This window comes from Amblyomma americanum, chromosome 4 (assembly GCF_052857255.1).
Source record: "Amblyomma americanum isolate KBUSLIRL-KWMA chromosome 4, ASM5285725v1, whole genome shotgun sequence".
In the NCBI taxonomy this organism is placed as follows: Eukaryota; Metazoa; Arthropoda; class Arachnida; order Ixodida; family Ixodidae; genus Amblyomma; species Amblyomma americanum.
The window spans coordinates 58,142,997-58,159,632 of NC_135500.1; the positions used below are offsets into that span (position 1 = coordinate 58,142,997).

The window sequence follows — 16,636 nt, forward strand, 5'->3', positions numbered from 1 at the left end:
ATAGACAGCTCGGTGGATGAGGTGGCGCAAGGTAGGAGAGGGAAAAGTGCGAGCCTGAGGCTGACGCTACAGAATCTTGCGAGAGGTGTGGTGGTGTGTGTGGAAGGGGGGGGGGGGGGGGGAGTAATGGTGACATGTCATGGAGCGGAGGCGGCCCCACGCAGTAAGCGGGGCCACGTGGCCGAAGGTCGACTTCATGCCTGGCGCCCGGACAGTGAAACCTATGGCGCAGGCGTGAGCCCTCGTCACCAGCTAGGCTTGCGTAGTGTGCGGGGGCCCAAAGAAGGGTGACAGAGTGGGTAGGACGGTGTTCTAGGAGGAGAGACAGAGCTGAACGGGTTATCCAACCCGCGCCGAAAATGTGGATGGCTGATTTAGAACCCGCCGCGGTGGCTCAGTGGTGGAGGCGTTCGGCAGCGTTTCGATGGAGGCGAGTCACAAAAGGCGCCCGTGTGCTGTGCGAAGTCAGTGCAAGTTAAAGATCCCCAGGTCGTCGAAATTATTCCAGAGCACTCCACTACGGGACCCTTCAAGTGCTAGGTCGCCAAGAAAGCCTAATACCCGTGTTACACGGGCGTTTTCAACGGCAGTTCAGTTAACCGCCAGTTGAGAATTTTAAGTGCCGTTGAACTCAACTGGAATCGCCTGCTGTTACACGAGCACTTTGCGTTCAGTTCAGTTAGCACTGGAACCAAGTGACCTCGCAACTAGAGCCAACTGAAAATATAAAAAAGCAGTGTATGTATTTTTTTCTTGTAGTAAATGACCACAGTGTATATATTCTCTCCTACAGTTACAATTCTTTTTTGTGTATTTCTTGCTTTGGTGTAGAAATCTGCACGACGATGTCGGTTGGTCGCCAAGACTATCCGATGTGGGTCGGTTTGTGTAAAGTCACTGGAAAAGTACCGCATTCGTTTTCTCTCGCCGCCGCGCTGGCGAGCCAGTGCGCGTGCGCTCCCGATTCGTTCTTCGCGGTCACGTGGTCATTCCCCGCCATAAATGATCCGCTCGCTTCTTTCTCGCAGCCGCCGGCACACAGATCGTCCGGAGCATTACGTAACACTTGCTCTCACGGGCCGAGATAAGCGTGCACAGCATTTCCAGTCGCGTAGTGACGCTTGTGCAGTTCATGCCTGCATAGAGACTGCGAGAATGCCTGGGTGCTGCGCCTTTGGGTGCAGCAATCGGCGAGAAACGGGCAAAACGCTGTTTGCCATTCCCAGCGGAAAAAAAAGACTCCAAGCGACGAGCTATATGGCTCCACAGAATCCAGCGGGAGAAATTTGTTCCAACAAACAATACTCGCCTCTGTGAGGTAGGCGCTTCTCTTAATTAGGTTCAACATCGATTTTGGTCCAAACCGGCAGAAGTGATATTTTGCGGGGTGAGGACCAATTTTGGGAGTGGCCCAGGCCAAATTTGGAGGTCACCATCATTTTCCCCGTAGTCGAATTAGGTTGGACATCGATTTTGGTGCAGATTGGTGGAAGTCAAATTTCGGTGGCGGGTGAGACAAATGTGGGAGTGGCTCGAGCCAAATTTGGAAGTCACCATTGTGTCCGCGGTAGTGAAATTAGGTTGGACAAAGTTTTTGGCCCATGTCGGCCAAGTTCAAATTTCTCTCCTTACATGCCTTCTAACGTAGGACTGACACATCATTCACGCAGCCGCGGACAGATTTTCGTTCCATGAGCCTAGAAAGGCTTCCAGCTTATTACAGCCTTTTTTCGCCTAATTAGCAAGTGAACAACGGTATGCTTCATTGATTGCTCTAACTGCATGCACCATTCGCAAAACCTGCTTTATTCTGTTTAAAATGCACAGCGCGCGGCCGTCGTTTCAGTGGCGCTAGACCAAATATGGCGGCTCCGGCGATGGTTGCGGTACTTTTCCCGCTCCAGTGACTTTAGGTTTGTTGGTCGTCGTTTTCTTTGTGACGTTTTTCGCAATCCATTGTCGAAAGCCGGCTCTTTCTAACGTGTCTACTTCGAAGCATTTCATTGCTGCGGTGGGCTTGCTCGCTTCGGCTCTGTGACGCACGCCAACCGGCTATGTTGGAATATCAGCTCGATTGTAATCGCCGCGATGAGCTGTGCCTTCTGCTGGTGCAACAGCAGGCTTTGCTTGCTTCCAAAAGATGCGAGTTGCACGCACAGCTACTGAAGAAGTCCGCCATCAAAAGGAAGAGGCAAACGGCGGAGAAGCGGTGCCGCTTCCTCATGGCATGCACATTACATACGTGCGCGAAGGAGCCACGACTGTGGTCGCTTCATCGGCCCCCGTCCTGGTACCACAACAGTGCCAACGCTCTCGGACCGAGATTTTAAGGCGAACTTTAGAGTAACGAGGCAAATGTTCACCTATATTGTAAGCTACTGTAGGTGGCTTCAACGAGTAGACACTAACACGAGAAGGGCCATCCCCTTGGAGAAACGCGTTGCTCTGTCCCTGTATAGGAACGTTACTTTGGGTGAAGAACCGTGGCAAATCTTTTCAGAGTGACTAGTCCTTCTGTGAATGTAATCTTTAGGGAATTCTGTGACATTGCTGTGGACGAACTAGGGCCTTCGGTGATGAAGGTGTCCACAAGAGACGAGATAGAAGACCACGTCCGACAGTTCACAGCCGTGACTGGGTTCCCACAAGGGTTCGGTGCCCTCGACGGGTGCCACATCAAACTTTCACCGCCCAAAGAAAATGCCCAAGATTACTTTAACTATAAGGGGTGGTATAGTATAATCTTGCTGGCACTTGTTGACCACGCTTACAAGTTTATGCATACGATTGTGGGATCACCTGGCAGAAACCATGATTCCAGTGTTTATGACTACACTGATACCAAAGTTAGCTGAGGCAGGCTTCTTTTTGGTGCCAAGGAAGGACATTGGAGGAGAAGAGGTTGGAGCCGTCATATTGTGCGATCAAGCTTTTCCCGTACTGCCTCATCAAATGAAGCCATACCATCACCATCACACAGGAGATGAAACTGTGAACGTCTTTAATTACACGTCAAAAGCAAGGCGTGTTGTAGAAAATGCTTTCGGAAGGTTGAAGGGAACGTTCAGGATTTTGAAAGGGGCTAGAATGTGATATTCGCCATGCCAATCGTATTGTGCGAGCGTGCTGCACTATTCATAACATTTGTGAGCAAATGCGAGATGAGTGCAACAGCCACTGGTGTGGAGAGCTTGGCAATCAGCTTCAACAGCCAGTGAGCAATAGCAACGCTACAAGTGTGCCCGCAGAGAGGGTCCGAAGCGCTCTGGCAAAGGCATCTCCTGACCATAAATGTGTAAGTCTCGCCACTCTCCAATCTAGAATCATTTCAAACCTTATAAAACTTAAATAATGACAGGTGATTGTGCGCAGGAAAAACTATTTTATGTTGCTGCACAGTAACAGAATGACAGCCGCATATGTCTCTTGAAAAAAAGCCTGTGCTTTTGGAAGCAAAAAAAAAAAAGACTCTCTCAGTAAGTAGTGGGCGCGGGCTAGTAGGTAATGCATTGTAAGGCGAAAAGCGTGAAAAAACACTCGGACACAAGAAAGACGAATGACAAGCGCTTGTCTTTCATTTCTCTTGCGTCCGTGTGTTTTTTCGTGCTTTTTGTCTTACTCACTCACACCTTCACATTTTATTCATCTTCATTATTAAAATATCTAGATATAACTAAGTATCTCTATTTGTATGCCATTGGCTGCAAGCGGTTTGCTTTTCTGGCAATTTTGAGCTCCTCTTGAGACAGTAGGGCTGCTCTTTTCAATTCCGCTTCATAGGCGTTCATGAGCCTGTCGAATGCAGAGCTTTTTTTGCGTTTCTCTGCCTGTCGAATGCAGAGCTTTTTTTGCGTTTCTCTTTTCGATGAGTGTGTCTAATGTTCACTGCTGCTGCAGGCCTGTCTGATCTACTGCACGCCGACGATGGGCTCCCACTTCCAAGGACCTCCTCCTCAGTGCCCAGTGCAGTTGTGTCTGCAGCATCTTCTGCTGAAGACGCCACCAATTCTGCACCGGCTGCCGTTTCAGTTACCACCTCCAGCTGAAAGAAAAGAGGGACACTTGCGTAAGTAACCCCAGTACACTTCCTTGCACTGTTATGTTCCGAGCTTCACACTGCCACTTACTTTAACTTGTTTCATGGCCAAATTTTACTTTCGTGAATAAAGGAAATGGTACTTCTAGAAACTTGTACCTTCACAAATACATCATTAATGGCTGACTTTTTTTGGACTCTTGCTATCTGTACTTGTTGAATTAGCAAATATTTTGCAGACAATTTTTGTTGTTGACCTGACTACCATACAGGGTGTGGTGTCATACGGCAAGACAATTATACCCATAAGACTCAAGTATGCAATAAAGTGATCTGCTTTTACATCATGCATGATGTATTTATTACTGCCAAGGTAACATTCTGCACTATGTGGCTCAAGCTTCTACTTGCAGCTTCAGTATCCTTATTAGAGTACTCTTGTACCTTTTATCCAAGGAACAATTTTGCAAGACTAACTGATGATTTCATTTAAAATCACACATTCCAATCTTGACTTCAGGGAACCTATCTCAACTGACACACCTGGAAACTTTCTTCCAAAAGGCTTGCATGATTGCATGGCAATGATCCCCTAAATTGGCTCAGCCGATAGAAGTAAGGCCACTGGCTGGCACCAGAGCCAGTAGGACATCTCACACGCTTCCTGTAAATGAAGAGAAGCATAAACAGCAATTCCCTCATAATTGTGGCAACATTTCTTCCCATTCAAGGTATTAAGTAGCAATGTACAGAATTGTGAGGCTCTCTTGGTGCACCACTAAAAATAGATGTTTCTTTTTTCAAGGCAGGCAATGCCGGAACAATTGCAGAAAATTATTTAAGTTCGACAATCACTTAGTAAATGAACTTTTGTTGCCCACATTCTGGGTACACTCCACCGTTTGAATAGCCATTTCCAACGATCCCTAAGACTCCTGGAACTTATTTGTTGTAGAATTCCATACCCCCACTTACCCACACATGCTTTATTTTTGTGCGTGGAAGCTCCCTTCCAAGCCGAGTGTAATCTAGATATTCCTTCTGATCAACACTCTCGGTGCCACCGTGCCGTGCACTACCAACAAAGCTTCCTGGACTGTGGAAATGCGAGCGATAGAGGTTACACTAGAGCTGCAGATAGTATTGTGCCAAGCTGAAATAGCAATCTGCAATACAGTGGCACTGATCTTGCTAGCAGCCAAGTAAACAGTCATTCTGCATTTTCCTGTCTGTCCAAGCCGGGCGACAAACGCTTTTAGGCAGCAAAGTTTGTACTGAATTATAATCACGCAGCCACTTAACTGTACTGCTGATTCAAATTCTCCAGCTTCTGCCGCACCTGCTTCACTGTTACATAGTAGCACGTGCTGACGATGAGTTTATTGAACCGCGGCGTCATTTCCGAATATATAGACGCATTGTGCTCTTGCGAACGCAGCCGGGGAAGGTAATCTTCCTACAGATAATCAGAAGGTTGGTCATCGCTTCCGTCCATACGAAGCGCTTGGCCACGACGGGGCCACGCTGCGCTGCTGCCGAACTTCCTACGGTGGCTTCCATGCTGCTACCGCTGCTACTGCGCCGTTCACACGGTTCACACTTCGCGGGCAGTTCAGTCACGTGATCACGCGACAGAACTTTTTAATAACTATGTAAACCTCCTTGTTGTTTTGTTTTATTTTTATACGATTGTTTAATGCATCTCCAGTTTTATTTGCCTTGCTTTCTTAGTTTCGTGCTTCGCAAATGCCGCTGCACACTGAGCCAAAACAATCCATTAAGGGGCAAGTTTTTCGGCCCGTTGGTCGCTATCTCAGTCGAACTCAACTGCCGTTGAGATTTCAACGGCGGTTAGCGTGTCCGTGTAACACCGCTAACTGCCGTACAGTTCAACTGACGCTCAATTGAACTGCCGTTGAAAACGGGTATAAGTGGCGGTAGTCGCACCGGGTCCATGCAGAAGCTTCAGCGAAAAACGCTCGCCTTAAATTTGTCGTGTCATACCTTGTTGAACGTATTGCCTGCCATACGGTCAAGTTGATCCAGCCATTCTTCGAGGTCATTTCATGTGGAACCGCTGAATATAGCAGGCATTCGGCCCTGCTCGGGGAACACCAATCGAGTGTCGTAGGTAGCGCAGCGTCCCGAGTCGAGTAATCTTCCCGGGTAGCAGCGTAGAGGAGTTTGGGGGACGAGGACTAGGACTTGATAGGTGCGGAAAGCAAACCGATATGCCTTGCGTTATAAAAGTATATTACGTCTGTACACTGCTACCTATGTGTTCGCACTTTCTGGGCGAAAAATAAACGGACTTCCGTAAGTTTCAGCATCTCTACAACTACTACGGCGTCAAAATTCATGGTTGGCTTGGCTTGGCTGGTGCCGTTTTCTAGAGCCATACCATGGCAGGAAAAAAAGCCATACATGTCATTCACTATCACCATCAGTGCGTGTTTGTTCTTCGTGGAGGGAGAACTGAGTTGAGTGGCGTATTGCGGTATTGCTGCCGTTTGCCCCGTTGTTGGTCTTGTTCGGCGCTTCAAGGAAACAGCAAAAAGTTCGTTGGGCCGTCTGTGTTGCCTGACGAGCTTGGAATTGCTTGTCTGCGTTATGGATGTGAACAAGAGAAATAGGAAGCAGAAACGTCGCAAGAACGCAGATTCGAATCGGCGACTGTCGGCAGACGCAAACGCCAAGGGCCACGGTTCGAAGGCTCCGGAGAGCAAAGGTGCACCATCGCCCCAGGACCCAGCCCAACGAGACGCTTCCAAGACACCGGTAAGCGGAGGCGCAATGCTGTCCGGCGCAAACAAGTCGGAGCGGAAAGATTCAGCCCCTGAACTTGCTCCCGATTGCGGAAAATTGACGACCACTGCTTCCTCAGCAGCGCCATCGGCATCCGCGGGCGAGAAGAAACGGGCGTCTTTGCGCACTAACGTAGAACGCCGTGAGGAGTCGTCGTCCAAGACGAGTGAATCGACTTCTGTAAATGCTGTGCAACAGACACTCAGCGATGCGCGCCCTCGGAACCAAATGGCGGACAGCGGTCGCTCCGCCGCCCGACAGCGCGCTGCAGAGAAGCGGGAAGCCATTCGCCGCGACCACCTCGAGCGCAAAAGCCGAAAACAAGCGCCCACGAGCCCCGTGAGCGTCGCCGGCACTGTCCTGTACCGCACCGCCGACCGCGCGGCTTCATTCCGGATCCTTCCTCGCCGGGACATCGTGGAAGCCATGAAAGAGATACGCGGGGTCGCGGCGGTGCGCGTCAACTTCCAGCGCAACGTGGTCGCCGTCGACGTCGCCGAACGCTCCGCAGTCGAGGCGCTGCTGGCGATGGACAGCGTGAGCGGCCTGCGCGTCGTGGGTCGCGAGACCGCCGCACGGCCGGGAACCAGCTCCGGCGTCGTCTACACTGGTTTCGAGGGCGACCTGGAGGGCTGTGAAGAGGCCATCCTGTCCGACGTGCCCGTGGCCAGCGCTCGCCCGTCGCGCAACGGCCGCAGCGTGCTGCTGCGCTTCGACGCGCCGGAGCCCCCGCCGTACGTGCGCGTCTGCTGGCAACGCCTGATCCTGCACCCCAACCGGCCGCTGCCGCTTCAGTGCCACAACTGCGGACGCTTCAACCACGCGACAGCGTCGTGCCAGCATCCAGCGCGTTGCATGCGCTGCGGCCAGAGCGGAGGACACTCGCAGGGCCCGTGCGAGTTGGCCGCCAAGTGCGGCAACTGCAACGGCCCGCACGCTATGACCGACTACCGCTGCCGGATCTGGAAGCAGGAACGTCGAGTGGAGGCGGCACTGGCGTCGGCAAACGTGACGTCCCGCCGTGAGGCGCGCGCCATAGTGCGTGCGGCCTGCAGCGACTTGGAGTCACGCCGCGCTAAAAAACGCCGCTCTGGGAAGCAAGCCGTGTTGCTCAAGAAGAAATGCACTTTACAGCCAGAAGAGGTGCAGGTTGCTTCACAGCTTGCCGTGGGCGGAGTGAACAAAGCCATGGCATCGCAAGCAGTGTTACCAAATGTGCTGGCGCATTCACCTTGTAGCAATCTGCCTCAGCCCAATGGGTCACGGCGGGTCAAGACGGCCACCCTGCAACGGAAGACATCAGTCCTGCTGGACAAGACCAGGGGTGCCAGAGACGCTGGGACGCAGGGAAAATGTTCTGGTGATGCATTACCTTTGCAAAAAGGCACACTGTTAGGTAGAACCGGTTACGTGCACTGCATGACTACCAAGCCTCTTCCTGCCAAGCAGCGGTCTACATCAGCTGAGTGGGCAAGCACTCCACAAGGCATCACGTGCCCTGTGAAAAACCAGGCTTATCCTTCTGGACATGCTGCTGCCGCTGGTAGGGCCCAGACAAAACGAGCCGCATCGCAGACAACGGCAGCAGCTCCCAAGCAGGCTAGCAGCACCACCAGTGCATCTGCCAGCGGGGTGAGCAGCCATGACACTGGTACAAGCACCGAGGTTAGAGCACCGCCACGTGATCAGGAAGAAGCATACTATAGTGTTCTTGCACAGCTGGCCACAGCTATGAAAGCGTACTGCAAGCAGATCTCACCTCCTGTCGCAGAGGGCAACGTCAAGAAGAAGAGTAGAGGCAAGAAAAGGTGGTAGCCGTTCAAGTGGCTGTCTTGTTGTATGATACTGTGATATGCTGTTTTGTTGTCTTCCTAAACAGTACCAATCCTGCCTGCGACCACATCTGGTATTGGGGACTCTGCTTGCATCCACTGTCACACACGGGCGGCTCACAATAAAGTTCACAACCCATTTGTTAAGTATTTGGCAGGCTGCACAAATGCAGCTTAGTGTCAGTTCTTTCTGTCTTTGTTCTGATTTTGTTATACAGATGGTTGTGGCCTTGAGGAGTGCACGATTAAAAAATTAAGTTGGGCTAGTTGGTGCTTTTGATCCACAGACTGCGACATATTGCTAGCGTTAAAATACAAAGGACGAAGAGCAAAAACACACAGGATAGACACTAGACTTTAACTGCCGTTTATTGCACACGTAGAAGAAATCACTATGCACACCTGCACATGCCCAATATACTAGACAAATTTGATTAACACGATCGCTGGTTATCGCCGACATATAGAGTACAAAAGAAAAGTAAGTTCACAATAGATTAAAGCCCGTGCTTTTTGCCGAGTATGCAATTTCTTTACTCGTGAGGGCTATTGAAGGGGAGCTCACGCATTTCTCTCCTGCCTTATCGATACAGAAAGAAGAATTCTGGAAGGTGAAAGATAAAAACTCAGCAGTTCCAAGAAGTTGTCAACTGACAAACCAGAAGAATTCTGGAAGGTGACTGGACCATGTGACTCGATGCTCTCCCTAACGTGGAGGAACTGTTCTACTCCATACCTCAGGCAGAGCTCTGTATCGATGTTAGGGGGAGCATCGAGTCCCATGGTCCAGTCACCTTCCAGAATTCTTCTTGTTTGTCAGTTGACAACTTCTTGGAACTGCTGAGTTTGTATCTTTCGTCTACTCTTGTTGATTTTAACGCTGACTCCTACGTACAGAAGCAAGGTATATGCATTGGTTCGTGCATTGCTCCAGTTTTAAGTGACCTGTTTGTAGCCTGTATCGACAAATAAATCTTTTCGCGCACTGACAAGACCTTTGTTGCAAAAATATTTAGATATGTTGACGATTATCTTGTTGTGTTGAAAGGAGTGGCCCCTGAGGAAAGAGATTGCACTGTGGAGGGCGTTTTTAATGTTTTTAAAGATTCTGCGAAGGGACAGATTAATTCGTGAGGTTCCGATTGAGGGAAGCTTGCAGTACCTTGATTTAAACGTTAGCTTTAATGATCATTCGGTCTGTTGGACATATTGTCCTCGGTCAAAAAAGCCAATCCTAAGCTATAATTCGGCCCATTCAAAAATTGTTAAGAGAGGGATAGCTTTGAACTGCTTCAGAGCCGCCATTCAGAAATCATGCGAACACAAGGTGACCTTCAGTGTTCAACAACAGGCTCTCCGTCTGAGCAGTGCTGGCTTCCCAGACAGCACTCTCACGTCCGTCGCCGAGAGCCTTGTCAAAGAGGTAAGGCATGGACGTAAGTCAGCACACCTCAGCAATGATGGTTCACAGGGACGTCCTGTGTGTGTGCCATACATACATGTCCTGTCCCATCGCCTCAAAAAGGTGGCGCGAAAGTGCGGCGTACGCGTTGTTTTCTCGGCGCCGTTCAAAATGTCCAGGATGTGCTGCATGGTGAATAAATACCACCAAGGAAGCCAGAGCCTGTGGAACCAAACACGCCACGCGGTTTGTTAACTGCATCATTGGAGTGGTCTACCTGATACCACTGTCTTGTGGCAAGTGCTACATAGGCCAGACGGGCCAGCTGTGCCTGAATGAAAGATTGCGGAAGCATAGAACAACAGTCGCAGCGCTGATGGGAGGTGGCCATTTGGCGGCCCATTGCCGCAGGTGCAAAACGACGAAAGATGGCGAAATAAAGGAAGAAGAGTGCACCCCTCTTTTTCGCAGCACTCGCGTGCCGAGGCGGTTCGATAAGCAGATTGATAGGGAAATATTTGAGGCTTTCTGTATCGATAAGGCAGGAGAGAGAAATGCGTGAGCTCCCCTTCAATAGCCCTCACGAGTAAAGAAATTGCATACTTGGCAAAAAGCACGGGCTTTAATCTATTGTGAACTTACTTTTCTTTTGTACTCTATATGTCGGCGATAACCAGCGATCGTGTTAATCAAATTTGTCTAGTATATTGGGCATGCGCAGGTGTGCATAGTGATTTCTTCTACGTGTGCAATAAACGGCAGTTGAAGTCTAGTGTCTGTCCTGTGTGTTTTTGCTCTTTGTCCTTTGTATTTTAACGCTAGCAATATGTCGCAGTCTGTGGAGGAGTGCACTTGCTAATTTTGGCTTTATTTTCTTTGTAGGGGTTGACAACGCTTTAGTAAATGTAAATCGCTTAAGGAATTTGTCCGTGTTAGGTTAATAATTCATCAATGAATTTCTTATGTTTTAGTTTCAACAGCAAAACTCAAATTACGGCTTGGTTGTGTACGTGAGGCAAACAAAAACGTCGGTTATAACTGCTTTTTCATCCATTGTCATTTCAGCCTCTGGCAGAGACTACAATAGTTGTAGTGAATTATGTCGAAGTGAATAATAGCTGTGGTGACTATAATGAGTTTCTTTTATGCCTCACATACTGAACTCGACTTTTAATCAGCATTTGGCTGCTGAAAGAACATGAAAGAAATTAAGCTCTTAACTACTTGCCATGCACTGAGGAATTCTCTGTGGTGACCTACATAAACTGATCTTCTCTACTGCCATTCCAAAGAAAAAATGCTACGAAAAAATTGGTGTCTACACTACTTTACATGGTATGGTGGCAGATTCTGCTGAACACGGGGTTGACTGAGTGCTTCTACTTATGTGCACACAATTCATATTATCTTGGTGTTTGGGCTGATGTCCCTCTGGCTGATAGTTTCAAAATAGGTCTTGTGCCTACTGTGAGGGGCATGCTGCCTGCATTTTTCAGTGATGAGAATCGCGAGAAAATTATGAATAGGGGTGAAAAAAATTAAAGCATACACTTAAGCTTTTATATATATATATATATATATATATATATATATATATATATATTTGAAGGGAGCCAACAGTCACCGAAACCAAGGTGCATAGGGGAACGTTATATATTTTTTGGTTTATGGTTTATGGGGGTTTAACGTCCCAAAGCGACTCAGGCTTTAAGAGACGCCGTAGTGAAGGGCTCCGGAAATTTCGACCACCTGGGGTTCTTTAACGTGCACTGACATCGCACAGTACACGGGCCTCTAGAATTTCGCCTCCATCGAAATTCGACCGCCGCGGCCGGGATCGAACCCGCGTCTTTCGGACCGGCAGCCGAGCGCTGTAACCACTCAGCCACCGCGGCGGCTGTTATATATTTTTTAAAGTGTTATGCTTATAAGTGGGATAATGTTACTTAAATTAATAAATCGCTTAAAGAAAATTACTTATAAAGCAGCAGAAAAAACAACCATGCCGCCGGTGGGATCCGAACCCACGACCTCCGAATATCGCGTCCGGTGCTCTTACCAACCGAGCTACGTCGACGGCTGTCCAATCTGCTGCTCTCGTGGGTATTTGTTTATTATTGCGAAGCAATACTACTTTAGGTCGCACTTCAGCCCGTTCCGTGGCGAGGCGGTGGTAGGCACCATTGACCTTTAGCGTGACCGCGCTGCGTGACGTCACACCACGTGACCTAGAGTGACGTCACACCAGCTGTGTAAAAACGGGGCCCCATCTCACGCCGTCGCGAGGCGAGGCGGTAGCCATGGACCAACGGCGGCCTAACTCCCGCTCCTCTCACCAGGGGCGCTACGGTCAGAGTGACGTCACACCAGCTGTATAAAACAGCTCCGCTCCTCTCGCCAAGGCAGTCATGCAGCCAGATGTTACGATGGTGCCTACGAACAAGGCAGCTCGGCAGAATGCAAAGAGGAAGCATCAGCGAGCTACGGAGACGGAAGAAGAACGAGAAGAACGACTTTCTAAGCGGCGTGCCCCGTTTTCAGCTCGGCGACAACGTGCAACCTCCTCTGTGGAAACAGCAGAAGCAAAGGAAGAAATTATGAGTTTGCCCGACAGTGAGTCTCCTTCTACTAGTTCAGAACGCTGGAACGCGACTAAACGGCAGAGGCGTGTCCAAGAAACAGCGGCAGCAGCGGCTCGAGAAGGAACGTGCGTTTCGAGAGGAGGAAAACGAAAAGCGAAGAAAACAGCTTCGCAATCACCAGGCTTAACCAAGCTAAGCCACGGCCGTTTTTTGGTGTACGCGAACCTTGAGAGTGTTCACCAGCGCCACCCTTACCGCGAGCGTGACGTGGAAAGTCATCTAACGGCGAGGGCGGAAACTGTGCGAGAGCCCTCTTAAGCAACCTGTGGCATCAAGACTGCCAGAACCGAGACCCTCGTTAAGCTATTAGCAGACAAGGTAAAGTAAATGAGGGGCCCGTTTGACAAACAATATGAAGGGAGCCAACAGTCACCGAAACCAAGGTGCATAGGGGAACGTTATATATATATTTTTTTAATGTGTTATGCTTATCAGTGGGATAATATTACTTAGATTAATAAATCGCTTAAAGAAAATTGTGGTGGCGCTGGTGAACACTCTCAAGGTTCGCGTACACCAAATAAACATAATAAGTAATTTTCTTTAAGCGATTTATTAATCTAAGTAATATTATCCCACTGATAAGCATAACACATAAAAAAATATAACGTTCCCCTATGCACCTTGGTTTCGGTGACTGTTGGCTCCCTTCGTATTGTTTGTCAAACGGGCCCCTCATTCACTTTACCTTGTCTGCTAATAGCTTAATGAGGGTCTCGGTTCTGGCAGTCTTGATGCCACAGGTTGCTTAAGAGGGCTCTCGCACAGTTTCCGCCCTCGCCGTTAGATGACGTTCCACGTCACGCTCGCGGTATTACAGGACGTGTTACGTCCGCCGCTATGGTCGAGGGTGGCGCTGGTGAACACTCTCAAGGTTCTCGTACACCAAATAAACATAAATATCCACGAGAGCAGCAGATTGGACAGCCGTCGCCGTAGCTCAGTTGGTAAGAGCACCGGACGCGATATTCGGAGGTCGTGGGTTCGGATCCCACCGGCGGCATGGTTGTTTTTTCTGCTGTTTTATAAGTAATTTTCTTTAAGCGATTTATTAATCAAAGTAATATTATCCCACTGATAAGCATAACACATTAAAAAAAATATAACGTTCCCCTATGCAGCTTGGTTTCGGTGACTGTTGGCTCCCTTCATATATATATATATATATATATATATATATATATATATATATGCACACTCGAAAAAGGCTGGTCCTTCGGCCGAAACGTCGTGAATTAAATCCTGTTATGTTTCTTCAATTTTTGGTGATTTTATATTATATTGACCAAATTAGCTGCGAGAAATCACTTTTGGTATATATATATATATATATATATATATATATATATATATATATATATATATATATATATATATATATATATATATATATATATATATGGGCATGTTCAGATAAGAACGGTAATCGAGGTCCCATGACCATTTTTTGTTTTCAATGAAATTTTTATATGTGATAGGTAAATGTGTCCACACAAAGGAATGAACCTTAGTTTTGCAAGAAACTGCGTTTTTTTTTCGGAAAAAAATCGTATGTCACAAGAGGTGGAGAATGTCGTTTTTGCCACTTCGCAAAGTTGCAAGTTTGCAGCATCACTGCATGCACAATAAATTTTTTCCGCACATAAGTATTTTTTCAGTACCTCTTTGAAACTTTTTCTACGCGAAAAAATAAAAATACGTTTTCTTGCTATTATAATCTTTTGAGTAAAAAATCGCAAACTTCGCTTCCGGAGCTATGCGGTGAAAAAAAGGCACTTTTCAGGGCAGCCTTAGGGCAAGATGCGTTAAGATCTCCCCACTGAATCTTTTTCTCAGTATTTTTCAGCTACTTTTGCTCACTTCAGACAAGTTTTGTAGCTCTACAGTGGACAGATATTTTTCAATATGGCCTCAAAATTGGTAGAAGTTCAAAAACGTCAAAAAAGTGACAACTTTGACTTGGATTTTAAAAAAATCATCATCGAATTTTATTAAAATTTGCTTGAATAATCCTCAATACTTGATAATTTGAAGGCACCAAAGAAGTGTTGCATTATATTGTTTTGAAGTATTAAAATAGATACAAAACTGAGTTCATATTTTGTTATTATATAATTGCTTATTACTGCCTCTTAGAAATAGTAACTGTCAGAAATTTGATTTAGCACTCACTGAACGTGGTTAAATTTCATTTACCAAAATATGCGAATAATCCTGAATGTTTGTACAGCTTCTACTCGCTTGTTAGCGGCGTTCTTAATCCGTCAATATGGGAATAAAGTCGCTATTTTCCTTATGTCTCAAGAACTGGCTGGTGGCGGTCAAACTTTCTTTTGTATTCTCTAATTTATCATCGTACGGTACATTGGTATGTAATCGATTCTTTAAAAATATTAGATCATTTCTCGGTTCTTAGAAAAAATTTTATATATAAAAATTAATATTAATGTGTTTCTGAAGCCGACGTTTCCGTACCTGCATCTGTTTATCTCTGTGTTCAATGGTTCTACAGGGCACTGTCAGGAGACAGAACGTCATCTTCTGAGAGGAACAATTTATCTGCAATGTTTTTAATCAGGAGGAGTTTTAATCAGGACGCAATTTACAAATGGTATACCGCTTTATGTGCAGATTGCAATTCAGAAAGCCGTAACGGAATAAACGGCAGCAGTTGATTTCGGTATGCGCACAGTATATTGTCGAGCGCGAAGCACAAACCAGATCACAGTCTTTTCCATTCCGAAGCCACGGTGGAGGCCACGTAGGATGCACTGCCTTCATTTGTTTGAACATACTTCCACATATAGAGCGTCTGAACCCCAGGCACTTTCTTTGCCATTTTCCATTCTTCCTTCTTCATTTCGCGAAAGTCTGCAAGCTCCCTCTGTGGGAGCTCCAGAATGGTGATATTCTTTAGCGTTCCTTGAATTGCGTCTACGAAGCCGCTGGCTGTTTGTATGGCCTCACTTGCAGGCTTCCGCAAGTTGTGGTGTGATGCTTGATGTTTCACAAGCCCACCAATGCCGTCGCAAGCATTTTTGCCGTGTTCAGTGACCGAAAACATCCATTTCGTCTCTTGACGTTCACTACTTTGTAGCTCATGAAACTGATATTTATTCTTGAAGTGAGTGGGAGCCGCGTCGCTCACATATGTTATCTTGGTGTAGATTGGCGCGTTGTCTTCGAGGTGTGCTTAGATTTTCGACAGAGCCAAGCATGCATGAGCTGAACCATGAGAGATATCGTCGGAAATAACGGCGTAGTTCCGAGTTGATTTTCTTGACGTGACAACGCAGGTAAACACGGTGACCTGCTTTTCCTGCCAGTGATACGCTTGTGCTGCGTCTGGTAGCACAAATGTCCAGTTTTCGGCGAAATCAAAATGCAAAACAATTACTCCTCTCTTGCAGCTGTGTTTTTCTTCATGTATTGCTCTTGCTTGCACAGATCTAATATAGTTGCGGGGAATCCACTTCATGGTCTTTCTTAGAAATTCTCTCATAAATGATGAAGCGGTCAGAGTTTTTTTAACTAGCTCACCGTATTCTCATGTAGCAATCAACACCTCGTCCTTGCTGCTCATTTCAAAATTTTCCGAAGTGAAAATGCCATCTTGTGGACAGTGCTCACAATTCCTGAGGAAACATGACACAGTAGGTTCTTGGTATACGTAGAAACTCTGCATATCCTCGGGAGAAAGCGACCTTCCGGACGCGTTCTGCAGTCCCACGAGGCACAACTGAAAGTTTGCACAGCATACGGAAACACACACTTGCCGCTGTGGCGAGCCTTTCACCCACTCACGAGACAAGGATATGAATTTTGTGAGGCCAACCTGGGAGGCAGGGTGAGCTTGCTTGTAGAGCCTGAATGCTTCTCGCAAGGACCGCGCCATAAAGCATTTAGGTATCCATTCTTT

The 16,636-nt window shown here is 47.4% G+C and overlaps 1 protein-coding gene and 1 pseudogene across 1 annotated transcript; both read right to left on the reverse strand.

The window, feature by feature from the left end:
- Positions 1–2,984: 2,984 nt before the first annotated feature.
- LOC144127974 (uncharacterized) lies at positions 2,985–6,413 on the reverse strand. The gene is made up of 4 exons (XM_077661002.1): positions 6,041–6,413; positions 4,580–4,700; positions 3,828–4,042; positions 2,985–3,792 (listed from the first exon to the last, which is right to left on the reverse strand). Exons 1-4 carry the CDS (start codon positions 6,097–6,099, stop codon positions 3,684–3,686), a joined length of 504 nt encoding a protein of 167 aa, XP_077517128.1. The 5' UTR covers positions 6,100–6,413; the 3' UTR covers positions 2,985–3,683.
- Positions 6,414–15,416: 9,003 nt separating this feature from the next.
- LOC144129512 (uncharacterized) lies at positions 15,417–16,300 on the reverse strand (annotated as a pseudogene).
- Positions 16,301–16,636: the final 336 nt, after the last annotated feature.